The 16,902-nt window shown below is 36.9% G+C and overlaps 1 protein-coding gene across 3 annotated transcripts in view; it reads left to right on the top strand.

Moving 5' to 3' along the window:
- MYO16 (myosin XVI) overlaps positions 1 to 16,902 on the top strand; it is a 412,228-nt gene that overhangs the window by 284,897 nt on the left and 110,429 nt on the right. For all 3 annotated transcript variants that reach the window (XM_056328855.1, XM_056328853.1, XM_056328854.1), the window contains exons 18-21: positions 586 to 703; positions 1,477 to 1,548; positions 2,176 to 2,317; positions 10,815 to 10,887. In XM_056328855.1, the coding sequence (XP_056184830.1) occupies positions 586 to 703; positions 1,477 to 1,548; positions 2,176 to 2,317; positions 10,815 to 10,887 (405 nt within the window). The remainder of the gene's footprint in view (positions 1 to 585; positions 704 to 1,476; positions 1,549 to 2,175; positions 2,318 to 10,814; positions 10,888 to 16,902) is intronic.

Here is a 16,902-nt window from a genome sequence, read left to right on the forward strand (position 1 = left end):
AATTAGGCCAGGAAAAATCTAGCCCTAAAGATAAGTGCTTCTCAGCCTTAGAGGCATCAGAACGTTGTATGTAATCATGGGGGGAAAGTGTGTGGATAAGGGAGGTTGCTTTTGTTTCTTTCAGACCTTAATGGTGGCTTTTACTACCAGGAACCTGTTATAATTTAAACACTTTGTGAATGCAGTTGGCTGAGTAAAAAACAAACCTTGCTATTTCCAGATACAGAAATTGTCATGATGGAAAAAGTCTATGGACAAGATACATTTATTTATTGCAGAAATAATTCATCCATTAAAGATATTTCAGTATTTTTTACCACATTGGAAAAACTTTTTTAACTCAGTAGTTAGTGTGATTCACATTAAAACAAAAGAAAAAAAGGTAATCGTGTTGGTTTATGTCCTAGATAGGTCCCAGTTTGATTTCTAAATCCAAATTTCCTGTCAATAGTTCACACATGAATACTTTTTAACTTTGCAAATGCCAATGATACACAATAATAGAATTTGTATTTTTATAAAACATTGCCTTTCACTGGTGTGTGCAACAGATCTTTTCTTTAATTCTGTATAAAATATGTGCAGGAGGTGGAGAACCTGTTTGTAATTCTCTCAGCAATTCTGCATCTTGGAGACATTCGGTTTACGGCTCTGACAGACGCTGAGACAGCATTGGTGTCAGACCTGCAGCTACTGGAACAAGGTCAGTGGGATGTGACCTTGAAGCATCACATGCTTGGTCCCACAGCAGGACAGTTGCGCTGATCCACCGACAGATGGAAACACAATTCCAGGGAGACAGAGAAATTGCTTCTGAAAATTCATAAATTACTGTGAGAAGACAGTATCCAATTGACTTGGATGTTTTATAAGTTACAGATTTTTGTGAGATGAAATAAAATGCTAGTATTGCAAATCATCTATTTCAGTGTCGTATTTAATGCTGTCATTCACCGAAAGAAATTGTACACTGCACTTTGTGCAGTCTTCTTTTTAAAGGCTCTTGCGCTGCTTGTCAACAGCTGAACAATTTGCATTGAACTGAACTCCATACGTTCAAAATCTATATCTTAAAAGGGTCTCTTGTTTCCATGCTTTGAAGTTTGCCCTCCTGGGTCACTAACAAATCTCCTCAAAGCGGCCTATGGCTACAGAATGTCAATAAGTAGCATGCCTTAACTCTAATACAAGAGAAAGTCTGCCAAGTCCTGGGGAAAGTCCTGAGTAATCTTTAAAGGGGAAAGAAAGCTGTAATGTAATATACAGATATGTTCAAACTTCACAAAGTGCTGATTATAGTAATCCGATTTTATGTGTTCATTAATTTTGATTTCTCCTATGGCGGCACTCTTTTCTTTAATGTGTGGGTTCTTTCAGTGTTCAAAAATAGCATCTACATAAGAAAATCTGTTATAAAAAATAAAATATGCAGTAGAGCACAAATCAGGCTTTCTTTAAATTCTCTTTTCATTTCAGTGGCAGGCATGCTGCAGGTTTCACCAGATGAATTTGCTTCAGCCTTAACAACTGATGTTCAGTATTTTAAAGGTAATCTTTTCCAAGCTGACATTCTCATAGATCAGACCTGGTGGCATTTTGATCCTTCTGATTTAAGAATTTGAAAAGCATATAATATTTTTTTTCTTATTTCTTGGATGGTCTTGTAAATTTTCCCTCTGAAGAATATGTAGTATTATCTGCCATGCAATAAATCAGACTGGGCCACTGAATTAGAAATGACTTTGTAAAATGGAGCAAGCAGTTTTACAGTCTGACACTGATGGGCTCCTAACTTGATTAATCTTACACAAGCGTGTCAAGGTAACAGATTAGATATTAATACTAAGAACTAAAGTCAACAGGAGTGTCATGGGGGGGGGGGTTGGTGGTGGTGCAGGAAGTTTTGAAAGAGTTCTTTTGAGTAAAATGCTAGTTCTGTGTGGTACTCATACCCTTTGCTATTGAAAAAAGTGCAAAGGTACATGTTTCCAAACGGAACATCTTGCAAGTGTTGGCAGTATACTCATCTTTCTCTGGACACTTCAGCAAAAAAACTAATACCATGTATAGGTTTGGCAAGGGTGAAATAACTGTAACTAAATTTACTGTAACTGAAATTATTTAAGACGAGAGTTACAACATGCTTTCATCTCCATTTTCTGTTTTCTGTCTTAGGAGACATGATTGTACGGAGGCATACTATAGAGATTGCAGAATTTTACCGGGATCTCTTGGCAAAATCTCTATATGGTCGTTTATTCAGCTTTTTAGTCAACACAATCAACTGCTACCTTCAAAATCAAGATGAGACTGACAGGTAGGAGTGCCATTACAAACTATTAGGTGTGCCATTATCTGTTCAAACCCAGATCTATAAAAGAAACATCATTCCATCATTTAAAGCATTTTATGATAGCATTACAGTGATGCCTGGATCTTTAAATCACTGGCCATTCCTTCAAGTAATTTCCTTAAACATACTTGTTTATTTATTTGCTTGTGAACATGGTACTTTATATGGTACGCCAGATCAGCGGTTGGAACTAGTAGCCTTTTAAGAGCTGACAATACAGCATGAGCTAAGTCTTTCAACAAGCAAAAAGCTGCTTGATGTTCTTTTAGTGCAGAAGACACTTGTTCTTTCTCTCCAAAACTATGACCTTAGCACAGGATATTAAAAACACAATTTTGTTCAAAGGCCTTCAAATGAATATTTAAACTTCACTGAATCAAGTGTTCTAAGAATGTTCTGGATCTCTGTAGGTTGTCATTTGCTAAACTCAATGCTGTGGCTACCTAGTATGGTTTCTTAGAAAAAAATGAATGCTAATTAATGTATGTCAGTGGAGCAGTCAAGAAACAAACAAAAAATAAAACCAAAACCAACTCTCAGTATAATCAAAGTAGCAAACTAAGACAGAAGACCTAATTAGGTGATCGTAACATGATTTAACCAAGGTTCAAAATCTCACATGCTCAGATAAGCTTTCTTACAAACACTAAGTACAAGATTTCTTGGCATTATTGGTAAATGGAAGTCCACAAAGATAGGAAACTTTCAAACAAGAGTAAGTATTTTTCCCTTATATCATATCTGCATTGGCTTCATAGGACAAATATTTATTATGTGCCTTTTTTAAAAATTTGATAACTTCACAATCTTATTTTTATTCCTATCCAGTTTGTAAACCAATTAGTAATAAATCACATTTCTTTTCTATAGGCATAGCTAACAGGAAAAGCTACATGCCTCAGTAACTCAGAACTTTCTGCACATAAAACCTTTCTGTCATATATACACCACCAGAGTGTTTAGCTTCCTGCTGGAGGCAAAGGGAAGGTTTGCCAGTAACACAGAATTGTTTTACTTGTCTGTTTCTGATCAGACAGCCCCTTAAAATTACAGGCACCTGGACAACCAAGCTACAGCAACTTTCCAATCCATGTCCTAATTTGAAACTCTGTGTTTGTAACAAGGGAGGACAGTGGCATGTGGTCACATTCCAATCATCCCCATCTATTCCTGGGTCTTACGGTACATGGGCTTAGCCCAGTGCATGTCTGTGACAGCAATCCAGCTCAGGTATTCCTAGTTACACTGAGCTCATTTGTAGTGGTCATTGAGGAAGGAATCCAGAATCAGTATATTAAAAATCTATTAAAATTATTTGAAATAATTTTTTAATGTATCATTTTGTAGTTTTGAAATTTGGTATCTCACAGTCTTTCAGAATAGGGTGTTGTGTATCTCTGTTGTTTAGTAATGTGAACCTATAATTTCTAGGTATTATCAGATCTTCAAATATTGAAAGTCAAAGCTGTTTGTATATTGTTTATCTTCTAGTCTCCTTTATGCAATCATATGTGCCTGAGGAGACTTCTACCTTGTGGAAATACTTCTCAGTGAAACTATTTCTACCTGTGTGGTACCTTGAAAACTATGTGATGTTCTAAGTCCTAGCTAACACAGGACAACTGTTTGATGTTGTCAGAAATGAGGAATTTGCAATAGTTTTGTATTATACCTTTGTTTGAAAGAGAGGAGTTTTTCATTTAGGCTGGCTGAAGGAAGCTAACCAACTCAGGACTTACTGGCAGTGCTGACAAGGCATATTAAATTTTAGCAGGCCAAATTCAGCCTCTGGTCCCCTTCCAAACTTGAAGGAAAATAGCTTATTTTGGGTGACAATTAAGTTGACCGTCTTTGATATTTCAACCTCAACTGAGTTAACCAGCTTAAGATAAGAAAATACTTCCCCCATCCCCAGCTTTTTTTTGGTTCAGCCCAATCACACTGTGCAACCTGTAGTAGGAAATCAAAGCACAGTACAGTTCAAGATGCAAGCTGGATTAATGAAGTCATTTCATCAATCTGTGATTTGTGGTTCAGATTTACTTCATATACATCTGAGCAATTCTCTCAATTAGCAGCATTATATCTCCAGTTTGGTGCAGTTTTAATAAACCTCTGCATAAATATCCACCAAAGACATTATCTAATATGACTAAATAAGGGTGATACATTTCAGGTCACACTTCACTCCCCATTCGGAAACATACACAGTTACTATCCATCAGATGAGAGGAAGCTTTCATCAGAAATCTGGAATAAGGTTTCTAACTCAGTTCTTTTTTGTTGTGAGGTAGCTTAACTGTACTTCCATTCCACTTCAGTAAGAATTTATGAAGCAATAAAATTAGATTTATTGGCTTAGTAACTCTAAAAGAAACATTTGATCTTGGCATTTTTGATGAAACTAGGTACCTGAGTTTAACTTTTATGGTGAAGCTCTTCAATTTTGGTCATTAATACTGATTTATATTTACCACGAAATAGCTTGTGACTGGTTTCAGGCAAAATAAAAGTGATGATTACCATTAGATCTAAGGGAAGGGGAGATGATTCTATGTACAGCTGCAAAGACCAAGCTCTAGCGATATAAAGTATAAGGGGTAAAAGTGTTGCCAGAGTCCAATAAATTCATTACTTTATAATACCATCCAATAAATATAAAGCAAAAGTTTTAATGGCAGTGTTTAGTGAGATACCTTCTGTAATGTTCTCCTTCGTAAAAAGTTACTTATGATTTTCTCTAGTTAGAAGTAAATCTTTAGCATGGATGCTAGTTTGGACTGGTTGCAAGGTACTTTGAGGTTTATTACTTTATTCATCTTGATGTGTTTCAAAGAAATTCACTGGGGAGAAACTGCTTTTCTGTAATTGGCCTCTAGAATGGGATTAGAAGCAAGGTATTACAACTTCTCACAGGCGCTTATAATTCTTTTTTAAAAAATTATTAATATTTATATTCACTCATTTCTATAATGATTTCCTATTCTACTGATTTTTTTATTATAAAAATCGTCTAGGTGAACTTCTTCCCAAGACTCTTAACTCTTCAAAGTTTACTACTGTTTAACTCCCATTCAAAGACGTATGCTCATTTTCAGTTTTGTAGATAAAAGAGACTTGAGCGTTTATTTTGCCTAAATGTGGCATTTCAAGGTACGATTCCACATGGCCAACGTTGGCTCTCATGATTCAGATGTTGGTAATAAAATGTCTTAAGATGATGTTTTATGAACTCCTCACTCATTCTGCAAGAGGACTTTATATTTATGGAGATTGAAGAATGCCTGTGAAATCTTGTTTGTCTTTTCTGATGGAAAACAAGCTAATTAGGTATATGTGCTTGAAAAAATCTCGATATTGCTTTCCCTACTTGCTAGTAAGTAGAAGGCATGATGGTTTATCAGCTAGTTAGCAACGTCTTTCTCATACGTGGCCTGATGATGGGGCTCATGCCAATATGCCTGCTGTATTGCAGAAAATCAAAGAAAGCTAGCATTCAGTTATACCTTCTGCTATCACCACGTCAACCATAGATTTCTGTTTCAAACTAAGCATGTAGAATATTTCTAAAAAGGTATTTTCTGAAAGCCTGTGTATTCTGACTGTGTAATCTTATTTCCAGCAAATTTCAAATATTGCCAGAAAGTATCAGTGGCAACACTTATTTGAGCAAAAGAAAGATCTCCAGAGTCTCATTTACAGACTTCTTAATACACATCATCCAGTTTACAGAATGAGATATTCTAAAACAGAAATGTTCCTAGCCTAGGAAAAAAATCAGAGATGAACTAAAACAGTTATTTATCTATTCTTGAATGCAGTAGAAGGGTGTTGAGATGGCAAGAAAGACAAAAAGAGAGTTCCTGTTCAGAACATGAACCCACAGCATAATGAGAATTGTTTCTGTATGTGAAGATAGGGATATCTGTAAAACAGACAAACAATACAAAGCATCCAATACAATATGGTGCATAATATCATATTTTGAGTTCTGCTTCAGTCTACATCATTTCCAATGTTTTATTAAACAAACAATACAATTTTTTAAAGCATAGAACATTTTTTTCTTCAAAGAGCTGGAGAAGATATGTGCTACTGATGAGAGGGCTCAGAGTTTGAGTCTATTAGCAAACATATTTCTCCCTTCTTACCATACCTCTCAAGTCACTCAAAGAAATGTTTGTCAGATACAGAGCTAATGTTTCTTTCCACTGTGACCAGCCACTGTCTCTATCTGTACCACTCACACTTGGGTAAGGTAATATTAAAAGGAAAATTACAGTCGTTGAGCAAGCTGACTGATAGATGTGGCAGTAACACTAAGTCTCAGCAAAAATCTCAGAAACTTAAAAAAAATCTCAGAAAAAATTCGGAAAAATTATCATAAATTGGTTTGTTTTAGTAATTGTTTGAGATGAAAACCATTTCCAACTGGTAGCATTCAGCCTGTTCGCATCAAGAACCATTATTTATGACAACAGGTGTAATCTGTCCCCTGGGAGAACTGAGGGAGTCTTAATTAGGATTCTGAGGGTCCTCATTTGAAGGCTAGGTTATATACTTCATCTAATCCTAGAAATATTTCCTCATTATACAGTATCACTTCTAGTTTATCCAGATCAGACATAAGCCTACTGGCTTCCTTCCTGGTTACTGGCAGAAGTTGGAGGAAGAGCAAGAAACGTTTTATCTGGGATAGATGAAAAGGCATGTTAGATCATCCTGCCTCAACAGGTTCATTTCACGGCTTTATGTAGGCAGACTACAAAAAATGTCTATGGACCCTATGGATTTTGGAGCTGAAAACCATCTGGGATGGGAAAAAAAAAAAAAAAAAAAGATCAAATAACATCCTTTCTGAAGAATGGGACACAAGTATTGTAAAGAGAATTCTGTTCACCTTGCCAGGAATGGCTAATGGATGGAGCATCTCTTGATGAATGGCAGGATGTCAGCCAAGACAGTAGATCATCAGACAGGATGTCTTCTATATGTGTATTGTTTTTAGGAGTTGCCAAGAATTTTTATGTCGTTTCTTTATAACACACTTGTTTAGTCTACAAGATCAAGAAGTATTTCTAGTCTATAAGGACCTCCTTACAGAGATGTCATTCTGAGAAAAAGGCAAAACTGGAGACATTGTAAAATATTACCAGTTGAAATGCTAAATGCTGTTTTGTAAATCACAGAAATCAATGAGTTGTGGTTAACATCTGTGCCTGGTTTTAACTATTCACAGCTATGTACTGGTCTAAGAGATAAAAATGTTTTTTGAACATTGGCAAATCATTGTTTTTCTAATTCTATGCTAGGAATTGTCAAACTTGAAATCAAAGTCTCAGTCACCACTAAAACTATAGCTGAAACTAAAAGATATTGAGTATCGGAAACATCATGAGAAAAAGTGTCAGTGATGTTTAGTAACCATGAAAGAATAAAGTAAAATAAGGGGATTTTTCAGAACAAGAAGTACTCTTTTCTAATGTTTTTTCCTTTAGACACTGGTAACATGCCCTTTCATTGGTAAACATGGGATCATTCATGCTATATTTTGCCTTGGGATTCTCTGCTATGATTAAGGAAAGTAATTTTGCTGGAATTAATATGATTGACAGCTGGCCAACACAAATATATATGGACCCTTCCTCTGAGAAGAAAAGTGAAATAAAACAGAGGAAGACAAGAAGAAAGCAAAAACCAACACAAAATAATCTGTAGTCGTATATAAAACAATGCTTGTAATTTTGATGTGCTGTCAGTTCCTATTTAATTTTCAAAACTGAAGCAATAGTTTAATACAGAAAGTTACGATTGTGGTGGGTGAGATTTTGCAAATAAATGCCACAATGTAGTAATAAATTGTCACTATTGTAGAGGATACAGAGCCTTGTTCTGTTATACTTGCCCTGTAGGTGAGATACTAATTATGTAAAATCTTCAACTCTTTTCATGTAGTGTGTGCATCATCTAATAGTACAAGACTAAGATTATCAAGTGGAATTCATAAAAAAGTTTGGGGTGACATGTTTTCCTCTCAAGAAGTGAATCTCCAGTAAATCAAGATATTTCTTCGAAATACCACAGTTTTGATAAGGAATGTTATTTGGTGTAGTCAATAGGCTGGCTGCTAAGGCTTTTACCTGGAGTTTTAGAAACTAGGGCCATGTTCCTGTTTTGCCTATTTGTAATAATTCATTACATTAGTTTGGTTTGGTCCTTTCCTTATACAAATATTTATATATTCCTTGAAAAAGTTAGAGACACCAATTTGACAAAATAAGTCATGGCACTCAACTGGAATGTAAGCAATACAGCCTCAAATCTATTAATTGAATCTGATAAGCTGTTCAGTCCATGTTAAGTTGCTCTCAATAACTGTGAAATATAATGTAATATTTCAGATGCTATGCAATATTACGTAGCGGTTCATGTTTTGCCTTCCTATAAGGAAGGCTCTAGATAAGTGACAAAAAATAAGAATGAAAATTTATTAAGTATTCTGAACTTTCAAACTATTTTTTTCCAAAATTTAAGTTAAATAACATAATAATTCTGACTTTTCAGTATTATTCTGAGGTAGTTTATTTTTAAAATGTCTAATTCTTCTTTATAGAAATGGACCGGTTTTGTTGAAAACACATTGTGACAAGCAATGTGCACCCATGTCTAATCAGGAACACTTGGGAATGAGGCTTACATTTTAAAACACAACTTAAATTGCACTCATTGCTAGTGATGGAGGTGGTGATACATCTTTATGCTTCTTGTAGAAATTCCCTTGGAGGCTAATCAACCTCATGATAACCTCCTCTGCCCAGCGAAGTCATTTTAGACTAGATTTATTATGCAACTTTCTATGTCTGACATTTACACACACAGCCAGTCTTGTGACAATCAGTAGTGCATTGAACTAGTATGCCTTAGAAATGAAGACAAACTTCTTGGGTATCACTTCTGAAGAAGGCTGTGCTTTTCCCTGAGGATTTTGGCTTTTCTAGCTTGTTTTGCAGTACCCAATTATTTTATGTTTTTACTTTTTCTTTTGTTTATTATAATAGGAATTTATTTTCAGGGCTGGAGCATCCCCTAATTAAATGGTAGTGTTTACAATGACTGTAATAGAACTATACTAAAGTACTTCAACAGTGGATCACATTTTTCCCCTTTATGTCTATATCTGGATATGCACACAGATTTAGACATAGAAGAAACAAGGGACATGGAAGAAAATTGTGGAAGGAAAAGTAGATTTTAGAAACAGGAGGCTGTGTTATTATTTTTAATGCATATAAACCCATACATTTACAAATTATGTTAGCAAAGGGAAAGGAAAAATCATCTGCTTTAGAAAGTGTCCATCTCTTTTCTCAGAAAGCTGCATGATATTACCTTTGGTGATTTTTCCTGTTCCAGAGAGCTGTTGGCTGTAGTGCAGTCTCTCATTCTGCTGGCAGATCATTTCACTCTGGAGAAAGTCTCACTGCATTCACATAGGCAAACTACAACAAATTTTTGACCGCAATCCTCTTTTCATGTTCTCTGTCTAATAATACCATGAAGAAAATAAAGAAAAACTCAGCCTCAGTGAGCCCAGACCCTTCCTATTTCATATTTCTCAAATCTTTCCAAAGCAGGCAGCAGGGTATCCCAGGACATTAATTTTTCTCCTGGTATTGAGCTTAGTTTCTTCTCCAGACCAGGGTTACAACAACAGTCCCAAGTAAGTACAGCATAAAAACACCTCTGTCCCTTTCCAATTTCTGCTGTCCAAATCCTAGGTGACTGCCCTGCCCTAATCCCTCCACTGGGTCAAAATAAAAGCCCTTCCCTGAATGCAGACAGTGGCACATGACAAAATAGATGCACTGGCAACAAGTATTCTTTTGTGTATACAGAGAAGAAATATCAGTCTTCTTCATGGCCAAATCCTGACTGTTCTTTCCCCTGAGAGATGTAACCTCTTGTGCAGCCTGAGCTCATGGCCTCTGCTTCATGCTGGCACAGAGAGGACTTTGGCTTAACACATTTCCCTTGAAGTACATTTAGTAGGAGCAGTTCTGGCTGTCAAACAAATGTAAACTGGAGGGGGTAACTGGGGTCAGCTAAGCAATTTTGATGCCTCCCCTAAATGGCTATCCCTCATCTGAGTGAATAGACACCTACCTTTACCTTTAGAAACTGGACTTTAAAGAAGCTAAGATCGTTTCCTTCTCTTACAAATTTCGTTTTTAAAGTGGCTGCTAAAACAGTCTTGAAGCCTGCTTTTTTATTTATGTTTGATATAACCGGGTTGGTGGGTAGAATTTTGCTTTTGTTGTATACATGGTCTGCTTGTGTATTTCATGCCATGTTTTTGAAATACAGCCTGCTTTTGTCCTTGAACAGAATTATTTTGTCAGAAACAAGTTAGATTATTCACTTGCTTGAATTTTTATTAACTGTAAAATCTTTTTTTCCCCAGTGACCACGTATTTGAAATTGGAGTACTGGATATTTTTGGATTTGAAGAATTTCGAAAGAATACTTTTGAACAGGTAAGTGGCTAAGTTTTTCTGAATTTACTGTTAATGATAATTCTTCTATTAAGGTTTTAGACAAAAGTGTTTTGCTCAGAATATAAATATACATGGAGGTGAAAATTTGCTCTTATTTTTTTTTCCCCATTCTGCCTATATGGGTGTGAATTAAAGACACAGGCTGTGTAGTTATTAATCATTTTGAAAGAATCTAGTAAACACCTACCATAATAATTTGGAAGAGGGGTAGTCTCAGCACTGAAAGACAATCTGAGGAAAATACTTTGTGTTGTCTGGTTTTATGTTTGTGGAAGTGATACTTCAACTAGGTCGGTGAGTAGGAGGACAATACACTGGATTGGAAGAAAGATCAAAAGGTCTTCGGATGCCTTGGAGAAAAAATAGAACAAAAATCCTACATTATGCTAAGTGTCATTACTGGCAGATTCACCTCTGTGTCACTTTATAACATGTGACTTTTAAAAAAAATTCAATTACATCTGTGGAAAATAATTTAAACTTTAGCTCTCTGAATGCTTAAAAGTCCATTTAAGTATCAAACATTTTCTGAAAATTACGGAACTCTTTGCCCGCCTCCAACATTAGTCTCTGAACACCAAAGCTCTTGTGAATTATGTGTTTCAGAAAGCATTAGCAACTCTACACAATGTGCTGAAAGAGATGTCTAAGTTATTGTTCAGTTGTTCATTCAATCTGTAATGCAGCAGAAGAAAATCAAAGCATAGAACAGAAAATCAAAGCATAGAAAAGAATAGAGATGGCATCAGCAACAACAAAGAACATGTTATTGTTTGAATCAAAATTGGCCCCTTCATCCCAGTCAACCCATTGTTTTATGGCTCAGCTTTCTAGTGAAATAGAAGTCATAGAGCCACATTAGTTCACTTTGTGTAGCATGTTTACATCACTACCCAATTTGCAAATGTTTGAAAGCACAAACAGGATGAGCTTACCTCTTACTTCAAAAGAGCACATAAGAATGCAATAAACCACAATCCATTTCCCCTCACAAAACCTTGTGCTGTTACAGTTCTACCTTGCTCAAACTTTTGCTGGATTAAGGACTATTAATGTGTGCCAGTATTCACATTTACTCAGTGTGAATGTCTACTTTGGGGAGGAAATATCAAGTGAAAAAGAAAAAACATGTTAACAGACTGAATCTATGCAAAAAAAATCTATAAAACCTACTGATTAATAAGGATAAAATATTCTATGCATTTTAAATGCCTCTCAAAAGAGCGGGGTGTATCTTGTGACTTACTGGTTATTTTCCTTTGATTCTGTTCTGCATTGTTTTTTGTCATAAAACTCATATAAGTTCTGCAACTGACATAATTAAATACCACAAATTCCAGTTTCTGGAGTAAGTAATTTTCAGCTCAGCAACTGCAGAGAATGCATGAAGAGAAAATATGAGACTTCAAGAAAAAGGAGTAAAAAGTAGCTTATTTTATGATTTCTGCACAGCAAACATGATAATTTCAAAGTGTATTTTGCATTTTTATTTTATTTTTTCTAAATAAATATATTTCAAGATATACTTAATGTCCCTCCACCTGGACTGCATGCATTTTGTTGACTAATATTGAGTAATACCCTGAGTCATTACCTCAGAAAATACTAAACTGCATTCCTGAAAAGGCAGAATAAAGGTGAAGGAATTACAAATAAAAATAATCATTTTTATATGAACTCTGTAATGTGATAAACACATCTGATTCCTGAAGTGATGGGTTGCAGTATCAATAAACAGAAGCGGTTTGTTTCTCCACATGGCACAGTGTAATCACGCAGACACACACAAAACAGCCTGCACTCAAAAGCTCAAGCTGTCTAGTAGTCTAGCCTAGCTCAGTATTCTGCCTGGGCTCATTAACCCTGATGATAAACAGGCTTGTTAGCCCAGATAGGGTCCTTGTGCAAAACATTGCATCATGTCTGCAAACATGCCCAGTGTCAAGCCCTGTGACTGCGGAACATTAACATTAAATGTTACAGCCAAACAGTGGAGAAGCCATAAAAATTACTTTTTCTTCACATTTATTTAAGATGGCATCACAAAAGTAATGTGGGGAAAATTAACCTTTTGCTTCAAATCAGTGTAAGACAAGGTGTTCTTTCCGATATCTGTTTGCTTGCTTTCTTGAAAAAAAAAATTACAACTGTTTTCAAGAAAGATTAAAACCTGATTGCCCAAATCTGGGGACATTCCAAGCTTCTGTGTGAATCTTTCTGGTACTTCAAATCAGATCAGTGGATAGACAGTTTAATACCATAATTAAGAAAGCAATATGATACTAAATCACATGTCAATTTAAGCAATTCAGTTTAATAGACTGTGTTTGAGGATGGTTCAGGAAGAGAGAGCTGGATAAACTAGGTAGAATAACTTGCTCAGTGCAGTCTGTTGGAATGACAAGGCATTAGGGAATTGAAATGTCAACAGCAAACCAAGAACTGGTCTAGGAATGGTTCACGAACAATGCATAGGACAATAGATGTCAAAGAACTAGAAAAGTAAGGTTAATTGTGTCTACACCAAAAATATGGTAACTTCTGCAGGCAGCGTGATGTGACTGACAGCTTCTAAGGAGAAAATTTTTATAGCCAATTACAAAGAAGGCGGCATTAGAAGTTAAAAGCAGCCTTAAGTAAGTGTATGGTTTTCCTTGTACTTGGTGAGCGTTGGTAAGCCTTCATTTTATAGAATGTGCGTAATACATTCAATTTATATTAGAAAAAATAGGACATGTAAATCGAAAATAACAGTAAATAAGTACATGGGATAAGTGGCAGTGAGTGGAGTTGTGGTTTCTGGTGTGAAGTTTAAGAGCTGAAAGACAGGGGACAGTGTTTTTAGAAGCCACAGTCTGAGGGAGCCTTGCTCAATGAAGAGTGGAAGGTTCTGAATTACCAGGACTCAATGAGTTAGTACTCATCAGCTAAGTCATGGTAAATGACTACAGTACACTGCTAGCTCACCCCAATTACAATTTACGGTCACTTCCTAGTAGTGGTCATTAGCTCGGAAACAGCATTTTCCTAGAGCAGCTGCATACCTGCTGTGTGCCAGAACAGCTTTGTGTACTGCCACACTGGAACATGGTCAGAAGTGAGCACAGATTTCTCTGTCCTAGTCTGTACAGAAATAGCCTTTGTTTTGTGATTATTTCAGGAAATGTGAATGCTCTACCAAAAATGGCAATGGCGGTTTTCAGTGTTAGTTTTCAATGTTTCCTCAGGTTTTCTTGTTTGTGAGGGACTATATTTGTTTACAGTTTAATCTGCACTCCTTTGAAAGTAGAAAACTTCTGCTTCTCTTCCAGTAGAGTTTAAAACTTGGTTAGGTCTTATTCATGGTTCCTTCACAGCACAACTAAAAATACTGCAATCAAGGAATGCTGCTATCTTCGTTATACCTTTATGCTAGTATATTCTTTGACCACAAAAGCATGCCACACAAACAGAAAGAACTCATAGCCAATGAACATAACGAGTGACATAGGCAGGAAGGAAGGTTGTTAAAGCTGTTTTTAGGAAAACTGTTACAGCAGAAGTACCAAACCTTAGAGTAGCAAAAGTAGCTTTTCTTCAGTCAGGTCTTTCAGCAGAAGTGGAGGTCTGTAATTGTGAAAGTATCACAAAGAGCAAGAATGCAGCTAAATAAAATGGACTCTAGTAGTGTTTTCTCTCTGATGTCAAATTCAGGTGGCAAGCTGAAAAAATATTTAGCTCTTGCTAAACAACTTGTTTAGCTCTTGCATGGCACATTGCTCCTGTAGACCTCTTAAGTTTTGCAGGAGAAAGTATATATATAATCTCCTCCTTTTTTATAGGAAATACCAGTGGTTTATCTGAATTAGGACTGTGGGTCACTGAAACAGTCAAGTGTCTCTTGAGTCCCGTTCAGCTCTATACCCATTAAAGTATGTGCACACTATCTGTGTGATGCAGTAGAGCGCTGGGAGAGGCATGGCTCCTGCAGCAGCTCTGTGCAGCACATCTCTTCTGACAGGAGCCAGCTGGCTCCGAGAGCACAGAGCATTGCCTGCCCCACTCAGCACTTCAGAGTCACCATGGTGAAGCAGAAGAGCCTGTAAAACCCAGCTGTGTTCACAGGAATTTTCACCTAAGTTTATTGTTAGGTGTGGTAGGTTTTAACTTTTCAACATGTTATTTCTTTAGTTAACCCTGCTGAGACTTCATTTACTTTTGTCATGTGACCTTTCCTAGCCAAAAGAGTGTAACAGATTATTTTCTATTAAATTGCATTGCCTCAGCCATTAGACCGCTCCTTGCTATCCAGATGTAAGCTCATGTTGCCCATTCTGTAGACGGATGAATATGACTGGATAGAAGTTACATGATTTAACTTTTCTGTGGTCATTGCAGTCTCAGTGTTAGCAGACGGTCATGCACTCCAGTTTTTACATTCGGACAGTCTGAAGGAGTAATCCAATATTTTATTTTGTGCAGAAGAAATCAGCCTTCTTTGGTTTTGGCTGTCCAGAGGATAGAATGATGGTCCTGCTTGCCTCTGCACTAGCCTGTGGAGCAGGCAGCTGCTGGTGCATGCTGAGCTCTGATACTACATAGGGACTTGAATGCAGAACCTCCCACTGCAGTTCCTAGTGCTGGGGCATTCGTTATTCCCCATAGGATGAGGGACAGTGCTTCACTATCTTAATTCAGCCTTTAACAAGTTAAAATAACATTGTATTTTTAAGTCAGAGTTTTGCTAGCCTCCATGCACGGGAAGGTTTTAATATCCTTCTTGCAGAGCAGCGACAGCCAGCTGATCCCTGGCATCAGGGAGCTGGGCATGAGGAGGATCCCAAAGCTGGCCATGCCCTCCCTGATGGGCACCATCCAGCAGGGCCTGAGCACGGTGGGCAGAACCAGGGCCGGTAACGGCGTCCATCAGCAGCCCTGACATGGCAAGCAGCAAGCTGGGGCTGGGGTCCTGTCAGGAGCAGCGGGAGACAGGGCTGGAAACTGGCACCGCCATGGTGTTGCCTGGGGCAAAGTGGGGGTGGGGGTCCCAGGAAAGGCTGAGTGGAGCTGCGAAAGCCTATTCCTGTCCTCAGGGGCTTGGTGATACTGTGTTTTAATTTGTTCCTCAACACAGTTCCTATGGATTTTATGCTCTGTCTGCCTTTTGTCATGGTGTACCCCTGTTCCCTCTCAGTTTCTTTGGTTTTTTTTCCAGTCTGCACACATTTTTTTCCAGTTGTGCAGGACACTGTTGTCTGTCCAGTGTTCCAGTCAGCCACTGGAAAACCAATGTTACTCACTTTTAAAGTTGGTTAATTGTGTACCTGACATTAAATGTTTATTTTTTCTTTATTTTTTATGGTGGTCACTTTGTGGCCAAAGATGAAGTAATTTCCCTAAAACTGAGATTCCCAGCTAGATTCAGTTTGTGATTGATTGGTGAAATGCTGTGCAAGGATCTTTATTAATTGATATTTTACTTCTCCACAGCAGCACCCTTTTTTGTCCTACAGTACTTGCGGGCCAGTAGTATGAGAGAAAAAATAATTCAGAACTATTTCAGTGTCTTTAATTCCAAATTCTTTTAAGGAGAGATTGCCTTACCATGTTTGTTTGCTTGTTTGTTTAATACTTCTATATGTACAAATTCAGGTGGGGGACTATGCCATTACTGAAATTGTGTCCCTTTTGGAGAAGTTTTTCAGACCTTTCTTTGCGAAAGGATTTTCAGGTGGCAGCTACCCATACTGTTTTCCTTTATTTGAGGAACACAGATCAGCTAATGGCAACTGACCTCAGAGATGACATGAATTCCCAGTGAAATAAAGTTCTTCTGATGGAAAGGCAGAAGGACTATGTTTGAGTTTGTGTTGGAGCTGCAAGGAGAACAAGAAATCTGTATTAGATCATATTGTCCTTAAATGGCTAAGGAAGAAATAGAATTCCTTATTAAATACATTAAATTATTGTAATGAATGCATTAAATATATTCATTAAAATATTCTGATTGCTACT

Source organism: Falco biarmicus, chromosome 2 (assembly GCF_023638135.1).
Source record: "Falco biarmicus isolate bFalBia1 chromosome 2, bFalBia1.pri, whole genome shotgun sequence".
NCBI lineage: Eukaryota > Metazoa > Chordata > Aves > Falconiformes > Falconidae > Falco > Falco biarmicus.